Consider the following 17,383-nt stretch of genomic DNA (forward strand, 5'->3'; position numbering starts at 1 on the left):
TCTCTAAAACGGAACATGGCGAGAGGGATGAGAGGAGCTCATCTCCTCGCTGTATTTTTTACCTTTTCAGTAACATTTTTCAGGGACGCAGATGCACAAGGAACTTCAAATGGTTATAGTTTAAGCCCTCCGTATTTCAACCTCGCTGATGTGTCTAGTATCTCTGCCACAGCAACCTGCGGTCAGGATGAGAATGGGACACCGAGGCAGGAGTTATACTGTAAGCTTGTCGGGGGTCCGACCTACGGACTTCTTTCTCAAAATATACGGGTAAGAAAAAGCTAGACTCTTGCTAAAGGTTTTGGATTGTACGTAAAAGTACATTAACAATATGCAGACACTGCAACGTTATGGTGTGAGTGAATATATTAACTTTTAGTTTTAAATCATCATTTTAATTTGTTATCAATATGGCCTCTTACAAAAGTTTCTTTGGATAATCAAATAGTCTTATCTCAATGTAGGGGATTTTTCGGAAGAAAATGCAATTTTCTAAAGTGGTTTCATCCTGCAGGAGTACTTCTGAAATTTGTTACAGAGGTTTGACATGGACATGCAAAAAGTTTGGTCTAAACTTAAGATTTGTTTGTGGTTGCAATATGCCCCATAGCCGCCTTGAAAAAGTGATTTGCCAGTGCCTGCCTCTTCCATTATAAATCATTCATGTGTTTTTCTTAAATTATCATGTGTATATCTCTAAATACCAACAATCTGACACTATTTAGGGTCAGTACTGTGACTACTGCAACGCCATTGACCCAAACAAAGCCCACCCGGTGAAAAACGCCATTGATGGTACAGAGCGGTGGTGGCAGAGCCCTCCTCTCTCCAGGGGCCTGGGCTACAACGAGGTGAACGTTACCCTGGACCTTGGGCAGGTAAGACTATCATACCTTGCTCTGCTAAGAACAGCTGTTTACATGCTGCTACCTGCACTGTGAATTATGACTGATGTGTTCTGAAGGTACAATATAGAAAAGTGTTCTACCTTGGTTATTGGTCTTCCACTGTGTTATGAATGCTGCTATTTTGTGGGAGATGGCTGAGCACTTTCATTGGTGTGCAATTGAAATATTTGTGTACCATATTCTTTTCAGTGCTGTGTGTTGCTGCTCCTTATTTGTTTGCAAATGCTAGAAGAAAGGTATTTGACTCATGGTGTTGCATTCACAAATATTCCAAAAGTGTTACACAATGAGCATTATCACCTCAGTCAGTAGTGATCATGTGAATACTGTCCTGCAGTTGGATGCTTGCCAGGAATCAGATTCACGCCTCTTTGGCCAACGAATACGCTTCCATCATGACCCCTGTCTCTGGAATGAGATTGGCTCACAGCCCATAAAATTGCACCTCACGCTCAATTAACTACCGTGAGGAAAGGGAGGAATTCTTTCTCTGGATTAGGGATCAGAAGGCTGTAAAATCAGATTTGAAGAGTGCAGGTGGACCTCTTGTGTATGGAGGGTTTTGATGAGTTCTGGAGTGGACTTCAAAAAGAGAGCAACAAATTAGCTCTTCTCCACACATGTTGCATTTTTGGCCCACAGTGCGCACTGTCAGACAATGGGTGTTAGCTTTTCTATCTCTATTTTTAGGCAGACTGAGCAGGGCAAAGATCCTACAATGCTAAATATACTTCATACTTACAAGAGGATGGACGCATGCCGGGCCTGTAGGGATGTCTGACACTAATACATGGTAATTCTCAGTTTGTTTGGGAGCTGGGAAAGTAGCATTATTGTATTGTGGTGTGCTAAAAAGAGCATGATGGTGACTACCAAGTGCTCAACACCCCGCCCACTTTCATTACAACACCATCACCTCAACCACCTACTGTAAACACACAAGCACCTGTCCCTCACATATTTCTTTACATGGCATCTGATGCAACCACCAAGACTGTAAACAGTGCTCACCTGCCATAGAGGCATGCCATACTGTTGTTTTAGCATTCAAATCTTCTGTGTACGCAGCAGAGAAAAGGGACTCTTTGTGAACACTCTGTGGGGAGCGTTATCAGTTGCCAACTTTGCATCCCTGGATTTATCAAATCAACAAACTCAGCTATCATACCCACACCTTAATTGACATCCAAACATCCAAAATCACTTAATGAGGAATACTGTTATATCTGAAATAGGTTATGATTTGGGTTTTGCAAAGAAGCTTTTTCTTTAGGTATCTGATTTAAAATAAGTGTTTTATTCGCCCCTACAAATGCATTTCATGCCTTAAAGCTGTCAAGTGGCTTGACTCTGTTCAATGCAAGGCTTTGATAGCTTTGTAGATTTTTTTCAAATCCACTGGATAAATGATGTGTTTAATGAACTATGTGGGCTAGACCAAGCTGAATGGGTTTTGTGGTTTCTTTCAAAACCAATGCAGGTGGCTGTTCTACTGTTGTCTGTGTAGCTCTCTGTAGATTATTAGATAGCAGCACAGTTGATGTTTATGTTATAATGGTTAGGCTCAACGAGAGAGGCCTTTTTTGACAGGGCTGTTTCCGTTTTTTATGTATAGAAGACTGTTTGAAGCACCGTCAGCCAAGTTTAAAGCTGGACTATTCAAAATAAGAATGAACTCAAAAAAGCCCCACTGACTCTGGTGATCTTCTGACTTTACCTCATAAAGACTCTGTGAGGTTGACATATTTTAGTTTTAGTCGCATGTCAGCAGTTGGAGGGAATGCCATGAATATTTTGGTACACAAAATCATGTGCCCCTTAGGATGAATTGTAATGAATCTCGTGATCCCTTGACTTTTTCATTTTGGACATCATCTGCCAAAATTGTACATTTTCGAGTGTTTTGGAATATAATTAACAACAAAAAAACGAAATTATAATCCAACACAACTTTTATGAAATATTAACATACTAAACCTTCTAAACATCAGCACTTTGTTTTGTCATGGTAAGTATATAAGCATGCTAATGTTAGAGGCAAACTAAAGCACTGCTTGGTTTATAGTCTTGTTTTCATTCAAACATTTATCTTCAAACCTCAGTGGATTTTCAGTAACCAGCCCAAAGTCTGAGTGCTTCGAGTGACGTGATCAAGCTCTAAATTGCCTCCAGCTCAGGCATCACATCTCAACAAGCCCTGTCCCAATGAGAGGCTACCTGCTCCCTGTTTTTGTGACCTCTGGCTTTTGACCTGTGACCCATGACAAATCTCAGTCAGAAAATAACCTCAATAATCCTCAGTTGACTACTGTATGGATAAAAATGGTGTATGGTGTTTCGACATCTAATCTACCTATAAAAATTGGCCCAAAAAGAATGCAGTTAAGGAAAGCACATATTTGACAAAGATAATTTCTTTATTGATTTTCACAAAATTGCTTTTGGCATGTAAGGATTGTTCGGAATTTAATTTGGTCATATATCAAGAACCAGATAAACATTTCTTGTCCATCTCATTATAGATGCATTTTATTTCTGTGCCCAAAAAATACAGGCTTTTCCCAGAACTTCTGCTCTTGATAAACTATTTGCAGAACACAGTTGGCAAGCCATTGTCTTGGTAAACATTTACACCATATCAGACAGCCAGTCACTCCTTTTTTCTGGTGAATGTATTTTAGGAGCCCTGACCACATGTATTTTAGTGAGCCCAGAGTAGACCATGTGAGACAAACATACCAGGGCTTACTGCTGTCTGTTTCCCATCTGATGAGACTGAGCTGCCTTTCATTGGCCGGCATCGTTACTGAATAAACGTCAGATATTATTGGTTTAAATACATTTCTGATTTCTAGTTGTACGATCAATTTTAAAGGAACTGGCATAATTATATGACGGTGAAGTAGTATGTCTGGTGTCAGGTGTTTTTTGTGGCAATGGTGTGTGTGATGTTTCTGTGTCTTTAATTGTGTTGATTGACAGAACATCTTGTTGTTTATCTGGGATTTATGTGTTGTTTGCAAACCATGCTATGATATTGCACATTCTTTCACTTTGTTTGGTACACGTGAGAAGGAACATTGATTTGATCTGGTTCAGGTTAGTGCAAAGGCTTTGGCACTGTTAAAAGTTCCCTGGAACCTAAGCCCCTCTCTCAGGGGTCCACCTCCCACCGAAGTTGGTTTGAATGTTTTATTTGCAGCCGTCGCCCCCTTTTGTGTTAGAATCCTTCTAGGCAGTATTGTGTGACATCCTTTCTGTGCTCCCAGACTCTCACAAAGGTTTGGTTCTTATTATGCTTCTCTGAAAGTGACCTGGCCCTCTCTTTTCACCCATTAAATGGAAAGAAATGAAGAGGTGGTGTAATTTGGTGAGAAAGTACTTAAGCAGAGATCTCATACAAACACACAAGTCTTAGACTGAAAAATTCACTTGTCTTCTTCACTCTTATTGAGTAGAACTACAACCATGCATGATGCTTGCATGGTTGTATGAGCTGGTATGAATTGCTGTATATCCTAATCCTTCAAATCATACAACAGGTGGTTTGCAGATATGTAGACGCTATAATCCTAATCAGGGTGTCATGTATTTTGAAAATGTAATCTGAGACAAAGATTTGATTCAATTGCTGCTGAAAATGTATCTTTATTTGTTGTATAGGCTTGGTAATAAAGCTTTGTTTATATAGGGCAGCTGGTTCAGTCCGACCCTGGAGACAAGATTGGCTGTTAGATATGTATTGCTGTGGTGACGATGGAGGTGATGTAAGTGCCCGCTTTAGCCGGACTGCCTGAGGCGCCAGGCCAACCCAGCAGCTATTTACTATAGCGCTTCCAGCCACCTCCTGCTTTCTAGCAGTATAGCAGTCTGGCATCACGGGTGAGTGTTGGACTGCAGTTCCTCCTAAATCTGGAGCTCCGATGTGGAAAAGATTGTGGGGTTTAATTTGGGACTCTATTCACCTATTGAAATCCTTTAACTCACACGTGGAAATACTAACAAGTTGTCACATGTTTACTGACGCAGACATTGATGCAATGGGATGTGTTACAGAGCAGGAGTTTTTATACACCCTTCCAACAATGTTATTGTAAATACACTGGTATGCACACTTATATTTTGAGTGAATGTCAATGTTTTTGAGTAAGAACATCCAACATAACAAATAACTTCTATATACACATTTTCTCCTTAAAACCTGAACATACATTGATGCTGAATACTTTTTGTTTTTGCCCATATTGAGCCCTCTGCTTGACTTTGTAATGCTTATAAATACTTTTATTAAATAGGTCAACATGTAATGTTTAATGCAGGAATAGACATTTATTAAGCAGCTGCACCTCAGGCTTGTTCAATTTGAAGACTGCTATCAAGTTTACACTTTTACAAGCTGTATTTTTTCTATTACACCGCCAGTTCTCTTGTGACTTTTCCTTGTCACCATATGACTAATTCTGTCATGGAGACAGAGAAAAATACACCAGACCACCCCTCTCCCCCTTTTTCAAAGCCCACCTGTCGCACAAAGACAAACAGTTGTACATTGCATTGTTACAAACTGGAGGCCAAATGCTCCACCCCACAGGGCTGGTAGGGCTGATCCACTCCAACAGAAGGTGATGCCTCCTCTCCTTTGAATTGCATTCCTCTGATCACATCAGACTCTCAGGAGCTCGCTCAGATTGGCTTGTATCTGTCAGGATTGTGATCTCACTACTGCAGATTTAGTTTTAGCTCTGCAGTGCTCTTCGTTTGGATTTGATTTTCATTCATTCATTTAAATCCTCAAGATCTGCTTCTTGACTTCACTGGCTGAAATGAATTTATGATGTTGGATTAGTAGCTTACATTTCCCGCCTGTTTTACATAAAATAGGATTATCAATAAAGTTAAGATGTTATGTCTACACATTTCATTTCTGCATGGTAGCATATAGTACCTATACTATTTGGGCAAAACATTTGAATATCAAACGAATGGATTATGAAATAAAGTAACAAGCACTGAAGAAATTCCTAACCAGTCCATTTTTACAGTACACTTCATTTGATTAATACAAGAGATTATAATTGAAGAGATCCACGTGGCAGGCACAGCAGCAGGAGCAATGGTGAAAAGGTCACGCAATCAGGCCATTTTTTAAAATCTCTGATCCTTCTGTGAGTATTTGAAACTGCTCCACGGCTCTATGACCTGAAGTGCAGAGGTGTATCAAGTGAAGCAGTGCTGCAGTTCACACTTAACAGTGCACATTTATCACTCTTGAGCTGTCACACACACACACAGACATACACACACAAACTAGGAATCAACTGTCAGCAGTCAATAATCCAGAAATGAAAACACACAAAATCACACACACAAAAACATCCAGTGGGCATGAAATGAAAAGATTTAGGAGTGCGACTGCGTGTGTTTTGGTCTAAATGAATTAACACCAAACGACAAGTGTAGCATGCTGTTGTTTCCTTGTGTTAATTAGAAGGTTAGGGGAGGTCTGGATACTTAGCTTGTTTATGTAATAGTATCATGTCAAAAAATCCATACCTGTCACTGCTCAACCCCTGACCCCTTTGACACCCACCCACAGACTCCTTATCTAAACCTCCTGGCATGGCACTCTAGTCTAAAGCCCCAGGCTGCAGATTCAGGAAGGTGCAGAGGATGGCTCTGCTCAAGTGTTATTCCTAGTGTTTTTGCCGCAAGCTTGTCAATCTGTTTAATGTCTTTGTACGCCACTGGAATCCTGCGCTGGTGTGCTTAGCATGCCATCACGATATTTCATGCTCCCTGCAAACAATACGTAGGTGCTGGACATATTTCAAGAGTGTGTGTTTGGACTGGCAGCACACAGTTGGAAAGACAGGGCTGAAATTAAGCACAACCATGCCAGGACAGGCCCTGTCTTCCAAGATATGGCTGTATGTTTCTCGCTGAGTTTGTTTCCGGAGGATTCTTCCCACCATCACTCAGTTACTGGCAACATGTTAGTGTTAGATGCCATGGTGAATGGTATCCACACAGTCAGCCTTGATGAGAATTTTGGAAAGTTAAATGGCAAGTGGTTGGATTCCCTTTTTTGGTCTTTTCTGATTTTATAAAGTTTAAAGTTAAACGTCAAACAATATCACTACTGGTTACCCACCATGTTCTGAATGTTGACTAACATGTCCATTAAGTACTGAATGTTGGCATACAATGCTTTTGTCTGATTTGAGGTTATCAAATTGGCGCAGTTTTTCTTTTTTCTTGAGATTTTGTTTTTGGGCTTTTTGCCTTGACTTAATGTAGCAAATGTAGATGGGGGAAGAGAGGACATGGCAAGTACCAAAGAGCTGTGTCTTGGATTCAAACTCAGGTCGCTTTTATGTAACAACTCAGCCTTACCCGCTCTCCCTGTGAGCTAACAGAGCTCACTGGCATTGGTATTTCTAATCACACCCATTTTTGTTCACCAGTCCATTAGCTCAAACTTAACCCATTCTTAAAAGTGTGGCCTGAAACATTTTGGTTGAATGACGTGCAGACTAAACCAAACGTGCCACTAGCAAACCCCATCTCCAAAGAACACGTTTTGTAAAATTGCAGCTGCAAAACTGGTACTGAAATTCTTGAATGACAAAGGACAGTGTTATTCTTTATTAGAGAGAGAGGAGTATCTCCGGTAGTTACTGTGTTTATCTGTGCCCCGAACAAGTGTTGGAGAAGATTTTCACTGCTGTGCATCGCTGTCCGTGAGAGGTTTCTGAAAGCAGTGGCACGCTCTGCTTCAGGGGCATTAGGAGGGAAGGGGAATGTGGCGCTATGTTTGGAATCTGAGATGGGTCTTCATGCCAGCCCACATGTCTCTACCCCCCCCCACCCGCCTTCCCTTTTTACCCTCCCCCGCACCTCTCTCCTCCTGCATCCCTTTCCCCAGCCCTCCCTTGATGTCATCACTGCTCGTGTGAACTAAACTTCCTCCTGTTCCTCAGCAGAACCAACATATTGATAGTAGGCAGCTCCTCTGGAGAAGCTTTGCTTCTGTTTTTAGCTGGGTGACAGCCCACATCTTGTTTGCCTGCGCCCTAACCCATTTTTGCACATCCTGTTACATGTGGGTGGAAGTGCTTTCTGATTAATTTCAAGACACACCCAATTTAAAGTTTTCAGAAAAAGGCATTTTAAGTTATTTTATTTACTGTTTTGCTCAATGACAACATTGATTAAAAGGCAGTCAAAAAAAGGCTTGTTGCAACCTAATGATTTTGTTGTTATTTATTAGGGATTGTTCATAGTTTTTGGAGAAAAAAAGCCAGTCATTTGCACAGCTGACCTCTGAACTCTCTCACAGTTCATAAACCCAAGAGCTATTTGAACTTCGGGCCGTTGTGTTTCAGGGTTTGGGGGAGAAATCCATCAAGATAATTGTGGATCCTTCTTGACAGTGTCCAAGTCTCTTTACTTTGCTTTGATATGATTGTAAGCATTGCTCCTAGCCTCATGCAAAGAGAAACAACAAGCTAAGTGGTTCAAATGGGTTTTCAGCAAGGAGCTGAGGGATACTAGACAAGCGTGGGCCTGCCTTCAACTCTCTCAAGAGAAGTCAGTCAAATGAACTTTTTTTTAAACAGCACCCTCTATTTTAGGAACTGTTTTCATCATCAGGTAATTCCTGAGGGCAGGAACTTTAAAGTTTGCAAACATGCCTACAGTACCCTGTTTTTAAGACATCTTAAATGATTCTTTAGGATCCAAGCCAGCATTGAAATTGCAGTGACAGATAAAATGTGTTTCAGCCTCACAGAAACGTGACAGGGGTGTGGTGTTTAGTAGCAGGTGAGGCTTTGTATTGACACTGCAGGTGTCACATGCAAAATGATGTGACAGGGTTAAATTCCAAACCATGCCAAGTCCATAACAAAGAGAGCTATGACTATCATAAATGGCCTTCATATTGTACAATGTTCAATCAAGCTGAAGTCACCCGCTTTAAGGGCTTAATGAGGATGTTGAACTGCAAAGGAAATGCACGGCTCTGACAGAAAGCTCATGGTTGGCGAAAACAATCAATGGCGTCATTTTCCGCCCTTGTATGGACGGCATACTCTGATGAAAGATGGAGATAGAGACTTCCGGGTACAGACAGGATCATGTGGGTTTAGCTGATGTCTTTTCACTAACCTGGCTGCACCTGCACCACTTTCATTGACTCCATGCTGACAAATGCTGGTGAATTGTTTGTGCTTTACTTTATGGCCACACAAATACTGCAGAAGTCAAGCCTTGATTCAGTGTAATCGCTAAATCCTCAATAAAAGTAATTAGGTATGTGGCTATGTTGGCAATGACATAGGCTTTCACAAGAAAGGAAATGAGTATTTTCAGAGGTCGGCCTTGGCAGGGGCCTTACTCGACAGAGCAAATAAAGCACAGGAAATGACAACATAATGCCAAAATACATTCAGAGCAATGACTGCTTTTGTGTTCTGGTTTTTAGCTCTTCCATGTGGCGTATGTCCTCCTCAAGTTTGCTAATTCACCTCGACCTGACCTCTGGGTGCTGGAGCGCTCTGTAGACAATGGGAGAACCTTCACCCCCTGGCAATATTTTGCACGTAAGTTCTCCTATGAATATCTATTTGCAATGTTTTTGTTTTTACTCACAATCCACATTTTCATATATGCATATATAGTATATGCTATTTATGTAATTACTTATCTTACAACTGTTTCTAAACTTATCTTGTCTTTGTCTTTCTATGTTATTAATGTTATTTTTGTTAGGTATAGGATTACGTAGTAAATCTGGAACAAAAGTTTTCTTTTTGTTTTTTAACTACAATGTATTCTTTTAAATCAATGTCAAACTATTCCCCACTTGAAAGAAAACCTTTTACATATTTGGATCATTACACTTAATTGTAGTTTTCTCTTCACATGTTTTGTTTGGAATACACAGAAAGACATTGGAAAGTGATTTATTAGATGTATAGTGCAAAAACACAAATACAGCAACCACTCATTATCCTAATCCTCTTAAAATAACAAAAGCACTGATATGGAGGATTATCTTGTCTTTGCCAAAAACAGTTCAATCATATAAAGCACATTTTGCTTCAAAACAGGCCTTTTTCATACCAAACATTTTAACTTAAGGTGTAACTAACAATGGCCAGAGTACCAGAACCCCGGAACTGGCACTGCTGTAGGTAATACTAACCCTTTTGCCGGTATTAATTAGACCTGTGTCATTCCTGCCATGACAAGTCAAAATGTATGCTCTGAAAAAGAGCCATTATGCAGATGGTTCAAAATGTGTTTACTAGCGCACCTTTAATGCTGGCGGTGGATCAGCCTGCTAAAGAATTTAAGACAGGAAGTGTGTGTGTTTTTGGTTGTGGAAAAAATGGGAAACCCAAACTACAAACAGAACTTTATAACTTTAAATGAAACTCGGGCTTAAAACCTTTATTTACTCTGATGGTGGATTTTAGGAGAAGCTAACAAGAGGGGGCATGCAGTGATTTTCAAACTTAATTACTAGGCATGTAATGTCATAGCATCCCCAAAGTATCTGAACTTCATAGCTGAATACATGTACTGGATTTGCCAAGTTGGTATATTTGAACTATGTATAACATCCCAGAGGCACCTGTGCACACAGCTTGCCAGGGGGCACAGATGTGACTCATCAGATTTAATATCTGCTTTTTTTCCTCATTAGTACTTGATCCAAGCTAATGTTAATGCACGGACTCCAATTTTTAAACAACTCTTATGAATTATTCATTCCCTTTGACCTGAATAAAACCTGATAAATGAATTCAACATGATACTTTATTGATGCTTTCTTATTTCAATTTGATTTGTAAATACAAGTATCTCTTAAAGATTAAGTTAAAGTCAAAAGATGTTTAAGCAAGCACCTAAACACAACAACTTTCAATGTTTCTTAAAGTAGATATTGTTAATGTGTATACATCTTTTAATAGAGTCACATTCCAGAAGTCATCCATTTGATAATATTATAGTCATTGCATAAACACGAAACATTATAGAATTGGGGGTGGAGGGTTAAAAGATTTCAATTTCATTCTTGTTTTTTGGCAGATTCAAAGCGTGAGTGTATTGAAAAGTTTGGAAAGCAGCCCAATGCTCGTATTGTTCACGATGATGACCAGGTGTGCTCCACCGAATACTCACGGATCAACCCTTTGGAGAACGGAGAGGTAAAATATAATTTTCATTTCTTAGAAAGCTGCTATATTTCAATAAGGTATTAGCAACAATCTTTGTGTGCATTTGTGTTGTCCAGATTGTGGTTTCTCTCGTCAACGGTCGGCCGGGGTCTAAAAACTTCACCTACTCACCAGTGCTGCGAGACTTCACAAAGGCCACCAACATCCGCCTGCACTTCCTCCGCACCAGCACCCTGCTAGGCCACCTGATCTCCAAGGCCCAGAGAGATCCCACGGTCACACGAAGGGTGAGGAACATACTCTATGACCTCACACAAAGGTGTCATGCTGGCAGACCCTTGTATCCCATTTGGGCAAACCACATTAACAACTCTGCATCACCTACCATCCCGTTTGCTTTTTGCTGACACAAAAACGCTAACCTCAATCCTGATCACACACATCTCAAATTTGTTAGGGACTGTTGCCAGATCTGAACACATGCTTATAAAAGGCTGTAGGGTTAGTGTTACTTGTTTGAGTAGTGACTTAAGATGTATTGTAACAGAGCGTCAGAAAAAATAGTCTGAAGTAAATCCCTTGAAGATATAATTCCTGAATTGCAGCGTTCATTTCTGAAGCAGCTGATAAATTCCTCTTTATTTGGCTGAGAATAAATCAGTCATGTCAGCTGTGGATTCTTATCTTATCTGTTGTTGAATGCACTGATTCACCCTTATCTACATTTTTATAATGTACTGATTCATCCTATAAAACTAGCCTTAGCACATAAGTTTGTACTAGTCCACCCGTGTGACTCACGTCTGCTCCTAAGCAAAGCCAGACATTTGTTCTGGTGTGGGTGAAGTTGCTGATAACATTGCTTTTACTTTGAAATGCAGCTGGTGATATAATTTTCTCTGTTTGTTAACAGTATTACTATAGTATCAAAGACATCAGCATCGGTGGACGCTGCGTTTGCCATGGGCATTCACAGGTGTGTGGTGGGGGTCGTAACCAAGACAAACCAAACAGGTTAGTAATGCTCTTCGTCTTTGGAAATGCTGTACAAAATTGGCACAATCCTTTAGCTTTAATCATTCATAACCTGAACTGGTTTCTTATAAACATACCTTGATGTATAACTTCTTGTGTATTCATTAACAGAACTCAATAGTCTTCTATACAATGGGCTTCTGTGTATAAACTCTACTGAAATGACCTATTGTTCAAAACATAGAGACAAACACAGATATCCTGCCCGATCTAGTGATCTAACTGACGTTCCTGAGGAAGGACAATTACCTTATATGTTTGTACGTTTACATCACCATTGTGAAGGGCATCAGATTATGTTATTTACTCTGTTTACTGGAAAGACATTGTATAACATTGTTAAAAGGGCAAGATGTGTGATAAAGTGCTGCTTTGAACCACTGTAACCCTCTGTGTTCTGAACAGCTAAGCAACAGGGTAACAGAGCAGCAATAGATCATTGAGGTACTTTATTGTTCACAAGAAACTAGAAGTAGAGTCATTGTTGGACTTAAATTCATGGGGTTGCCTGAAACAAGACTCCAAATGAATGCTAATGTTGTTGTGTCTGCTGTATAAATAGACAGTTGCAAGAACAACTCAATAAGGTAATAAAATGTCTGTGGTAACAGGTTGTTCTGCTGCCTCCAAGTGGATAAAAAAAATGAATGTTAAAAGAAAGTTCTTAAAAATCTGAGCATCACTAAATCAAGGTGTCTCCTCTCCCATCAGCAGACTCCAGTGTGAGTGCCAACACAACACCTGCGGTGAGTCATGTGACCGCTGCTGCCCAGGCTTTCACCAGAAGCCATGGCGTGTCGCCACCGTTGACAGCACTAATGAGTGTCACCGTAAGTGTCCATGTGCAACGTCTCATTCAATGTGTAAACAAAACCACACTGCTACTCCCTACGCTGCTGGCTTCTTGAATTACGACCCCCAGAGTGGACTGAAGTGTCCTCCTGTCTCTGATATTAAAGCCTTGTTGTGGATGCCCTGTTATGGTATTGTAGAAAGCCTCAGTGAATAGTTGAGAGAACATTCCTCATATGGTATGGATAAGGAAGAGCACAGTGCACAACTAGCCCTGGGATAACAGCTAGGCAGCCAGCTAGCCAGGGCTCGCGCCAGGAAGCCTACCCGATAGTCTGCCATGCCAGCTTATCGTGGAGCCATGCATTCAGCTAGCAGAGCCTCTGTCAGCTGGAATCTAATTGCTTTGGACTGTTGACAAATGTTCCCTTCATGAAAAACGACCTTGTAGCAGCCATAAAAGAGAGAAAAAGATGAAGAAGACCCTACTCAGTGCACTCGTATATTGGAAATGCACCCGATCCATTCATAAACATTAAAGAGACACAAGGGTTGTATACAGGAAGAGGATGTGCCTTCTTGTTTGATTTGGGTTTTATAGTTTCTCTCCAACTTAACAACCAGACTTAAAACTCAGTTTTTGAAGAATGAGTAACTTAAAGCTAAATACAGACATGGGAGTGAAAGGTGATGAGGCATATAGAATAATTGTTTACCTGTCTTGGGGGTTTCCTCCTCAGCCTGCCAGTGTTTCTCCCATGCCACTGACTGTTATTACAACCCAGAGGTGGAAAAGAGGGGAGCAAGTTTAGACACCTTCGGAAGGTACGACGGAGGAGGAGTGTGCATCAATTGCCAGGTAAGAAATGCATGTCAAGTCTAAACTGATTCCAGTGTGTGGTTGTAGGGGAGGAGAAGGGAATGAAAAGGAATGAAAAAGGAAGAAAAATTCCATGTTGTCTGTGTGTACATTTAGTGAGTCCTCTATGGAGCATTTGATACTGCACCATTTTGTGTTTGTGATGCATAGGCACACTTTTTACAATCCATTTACTATTCTAATAAATAGATTTTATGTCACTTTCTTTTGTCAAAATAAAGTTTATTGTGTGGTAAAACGTAATTTTTTATATCCCTAAAGAAAATGAAAGCAACAATGTGCAAATTATTTTGAGTTATCGGTCACTCAACATTTGTGTGTTTGTGTCTTCTTCAGCACAACACTGCTGGAATAAACTGTGAGCAATGCCTTGAAGGTTTCTACAGACCTTATGGAGTGCCTCCTGAGTCTCCCACTGGATGCATACGTGAGTGGCGTTTTCTGTTAATTGAAATCAACATTGAAATTGCCCAATTTTAATTTTCTTTATTTTTTTTAATTTCTTCTGCCACCACTTGTATGTTCTGGCAGGGTATATATGGATTAAAATGAGCATTGTTTGTGCGGGTGCTGCAATCTGTATCTCTAGACATATTAATGTGGAAATTAGATTAAACAAATAAGAAAATAAATTCTTCAAATATTAGTTAATGAGTTTCTGCAGCATGTTTAATAAATGCAATGACAGTTTAATAGGAAAATATAACTTAAGGTTTAATTTAGCCTTCTTTAAAAATGTCAAGGCTGAAGCACTAGATATGTTTCACCTCTAATTAAAGTCTCGCCACATTTGACTTGCAGTGTGATGACAAACTAGCAAAACCAAAATAGAGTTATACTACAGAGAAGCATCAGCTTTTTATTTGAGAAAGACACAAATGATCCCATAGCACAAGCACCACTGGCACCATGTCTTATTGCTAAACTGGGCTCCACTCTTGTTTACCTTAATTTAATGGCCCATGGCTGTTCCAGGCCATACAAATAGCTGCCAGTTCTGTTTAGACATAGAGAGCAGTGGAATTAAACAGCTTGCCCTCAGCACTTTGAAAAGTAAACTATAAGATCCTCAAACTCAATTAAGTCCACTTAGCAGAGGAAGATGTTGGTTTTGGCAAAAGCAGAGTCAATAAAGGTTCAGTATTCATTATTGGCTTTCAAATGATGGATGGTTGAAAGCTTTCTCTACCTGTTACTGATATTTCCAGTCATGATTTGATAATCAGTAAACAAAATATGAATAAATACATCTCCAAAGTATTATTTTAAACAAAAATATCATTCTAGCATATAAAACTGAATATCTATTTATAAACAATTAGATAGATAAACAGATTAGTTCATAATGACAATAATTGCTTGTGGCAGCTCGAACATCATAGTTTTTGTTCTTTGTGTGGATGAACCCTAACTATATCTTTGCATCTCTAGGAATGCGTAAACATTTGTCTGTCAATGTTAATTGAGAAACAACAACATTTGACCCCGCCAGGATGCAGGTGTGATGAAAGGACTACAGCCGGCTGCGAAATGGGGTCTGGAAGGTGTATCTGCAAGCCACAACTGATTGGAGAAAACTGTGATAGCTGTGCTGACGGATACTATTACTACCCTCAGTGTATTCGTAAGTATTCTTTTATCTTATCATATTCTAGATACCCAGTGTACCCTTACTCTCACCCATGTCCCTTTGGATTATGGACAACGGAGAAAATGACAGATCTGTGTTGTCACGGTACAAGAGTGAAGGGAAACTGAACCCGCTGTTTGATGGCTGGAACCAGTTTCATGTTCACCTTTTTTAGCCTTTTGTCTTTCAATCTGTTTGCTTTCCCCTTGAGGAAAGAGTAGTATTTTTTTTTGGACTTGATGTTATGGTATACCCAAAGAGATATGCCTTTAAAACTGCAGGGCTACACACAGACAGATGTATGCACATGCTACAGTATTGACTAAATGTTCCACATGCCAAACCTGTCTAAACAAATGAACTCAGATATTATACACACCGTGAGAGTTCCCCCATCTTATCTAATTCTGATCTAGCTACACTCAGAAGTCTGCCAGCTATTAAGCCAAACAGTCTTTCATCTTCCATCCCTTTGATTAGTTTACCTTCAAAACTTTGCCTGACATAAGTCCTTTTTAGTTCTCTTACTAAACAGTTTTCTTTTAATTTGAATTAACGTCTAACTGACTGACTCTAATTTAACATTAAAAGCTTTACATACGTCTTTTTTCTAATCCTAATTATAGCTCTCTGACAGTTTTCCCTCAGAATACACAACAAAGCACCTAATCTGTGATTTATCTTTGTTTTACTGTTTCTTATGTCATTTAAACACAATTCAATTAGATGTAGACTGATGAGTTCAGACTTGGCATTTTATCAGCAAGAGATAGATTTATAACTTGAAGCTATTATTAAAACTGTGTCTCATGTCTCCTAGCTTTAAGCACTGACAAACTAGTCTTAACATGTTGACACAGTCATAAGGAGGTTGTCAGGGTTTTTATTCTCTGTTGTTCTGTGTCCCATTTTATAATTCCTTACAGCCTTTATGTGTGGTACAGTAGATGATACAGTTGATCAAGTGTATTTCCATTTGAAGGCTATGCACCTTTACATGTAGTGTTTAAGGAATAGACACTTCGGGAAATGCACTTATTTGCTGTTTTGCCAAAAGCTAGATGAGAGGGTTGATACTTCTCTTTTGTCTGCATGTTGATGACGAATATGTTGCAGATCACTTAAATTCGCATAGCATTGGAAATTGTTTAATTACAGCTAGCCTGGCTCTGTCCAAAGAAAAAGAATGAGAACATTAATCAAAATGTTAAACTACTCCTTTAATAATGTTCTCTTCCCACTGCATTACATTCTTTTTGAGTGGACGTTTTAAATCCAATCCTATAAGAAAACGAAATTCCCCAGTGCTATAAATAAAACTGACGATCAGAGTTTCCCATTAGTGGAGGTCTTAATGTCATGCCTTTCCTTTGCAATCAGCATATCCCGTATACCAGAAGACCACCGAATCCCCTGCCGGACCTTTTGTGGGTAAGTTCCATTAACAAGCTTTTGCAGTGTCTCTTACCCCGATTTAGCTTGACAGAAGTCTTAAAGCAATAATTTAAAAGTCTATTACTCCCCTGCTTCTCCATAATGTTCTTGCTGTCTGCATAAAGCCATCTTGCCCTCAGGGTTATTGACTCATCCAGCTGTCAGCATGAGTGGGATTACACCTGATGTGTTGTGCTGCTTTAGAGGTGTTTACGCCACGCTGTGTTAACTGCTTTTATTGCAGTTTATTTATCTAAACAATAAATAAAAACATGAAACTGTATCCTCTTGAAGCACTTTTGTTTTACAAGGCAGTCCTTTACTTTTTTGTCCCCTGAGTCATATTAACTTTCAGGCTTCCCAGGTTGTTAAAAAGGGTTTTAGAGGACCATGCAAGGCACCTTTGAGTCTGACTTTGAGTTAAATGTGAAGAACATGTGGCACATTCAAAAAAGGCTTTAAATATAGTATATTGGCATGACTACAGGTCACATTATGTTTGTAGGCCTTATGAAAA

At 39.7% G+C, this 17,383-nt stretch overlaps 1 protein-coding gene across 1 annotated transcript in view; it reads left to right on the plus strand.

Annotated features, from left to right (window-relative positions):
* The window catches only part of LOC134865960 (laminin subunit alpha-3-like), a 50,605-nt gene continuing 33,222 nt past the window's right edge, over positions 1-17,383 (plus strand). Inside the window, exons 1-11 of the mRNA XM_063885827.1 lie at positions 1-270; positions 726-878; positions 9,394-9,511; positions 11,007-11,125; positions 11,212-11,382; positions 12,009-12,109; positions 12,842-12,960; positions 13,663-13,781; positions 14,139-14,229; positions 15,295-15,426; positions 16,813-16,863. Coding sequence (XP_063741897.1) covers positions 16-270; positions 726-878; positions 9,394-9,511; positions 11,007-11,125; positions 11,212-11,382; positions 12,009-12,109; positions 12,842-12,960; positions 13,663-13,781; positions 14,139-14,229; positions 15,295-15,426; positions 16,813-16,863 — 1,429 coding nt within the window. The 5' untranslated portion in view covers positions 1-15. The remainder of the gene's footprint in view (positions 271-725; positions 879-9,393; positions 9,512-11,006; positions 11,126-11,211; positions 11,383-12,008; positions 12,110-12,841; positions 12,961-13,662; positions 13,782-14,138; positions 14,230-15,294; positions 15,427-16,812; positions 16,864-17,383) is intronic.

Source organism: Eleginops maclovinus, chromosome 6 (assembly GCF_036324505.1).
Source record: "Eleginops maclovinus isolate JMC-PN-2008 ecotype Puerto Natales chromosome 6, JC_Emac_rtc_rv5, whole genome shotgun sequence".
Taxonomy (NCBI): Eukaryota; Metazoa; Chordata; class Actinopteri; order Perciformes; family Eleginopidae; genus Eleginops; species Eleginops maclovinus.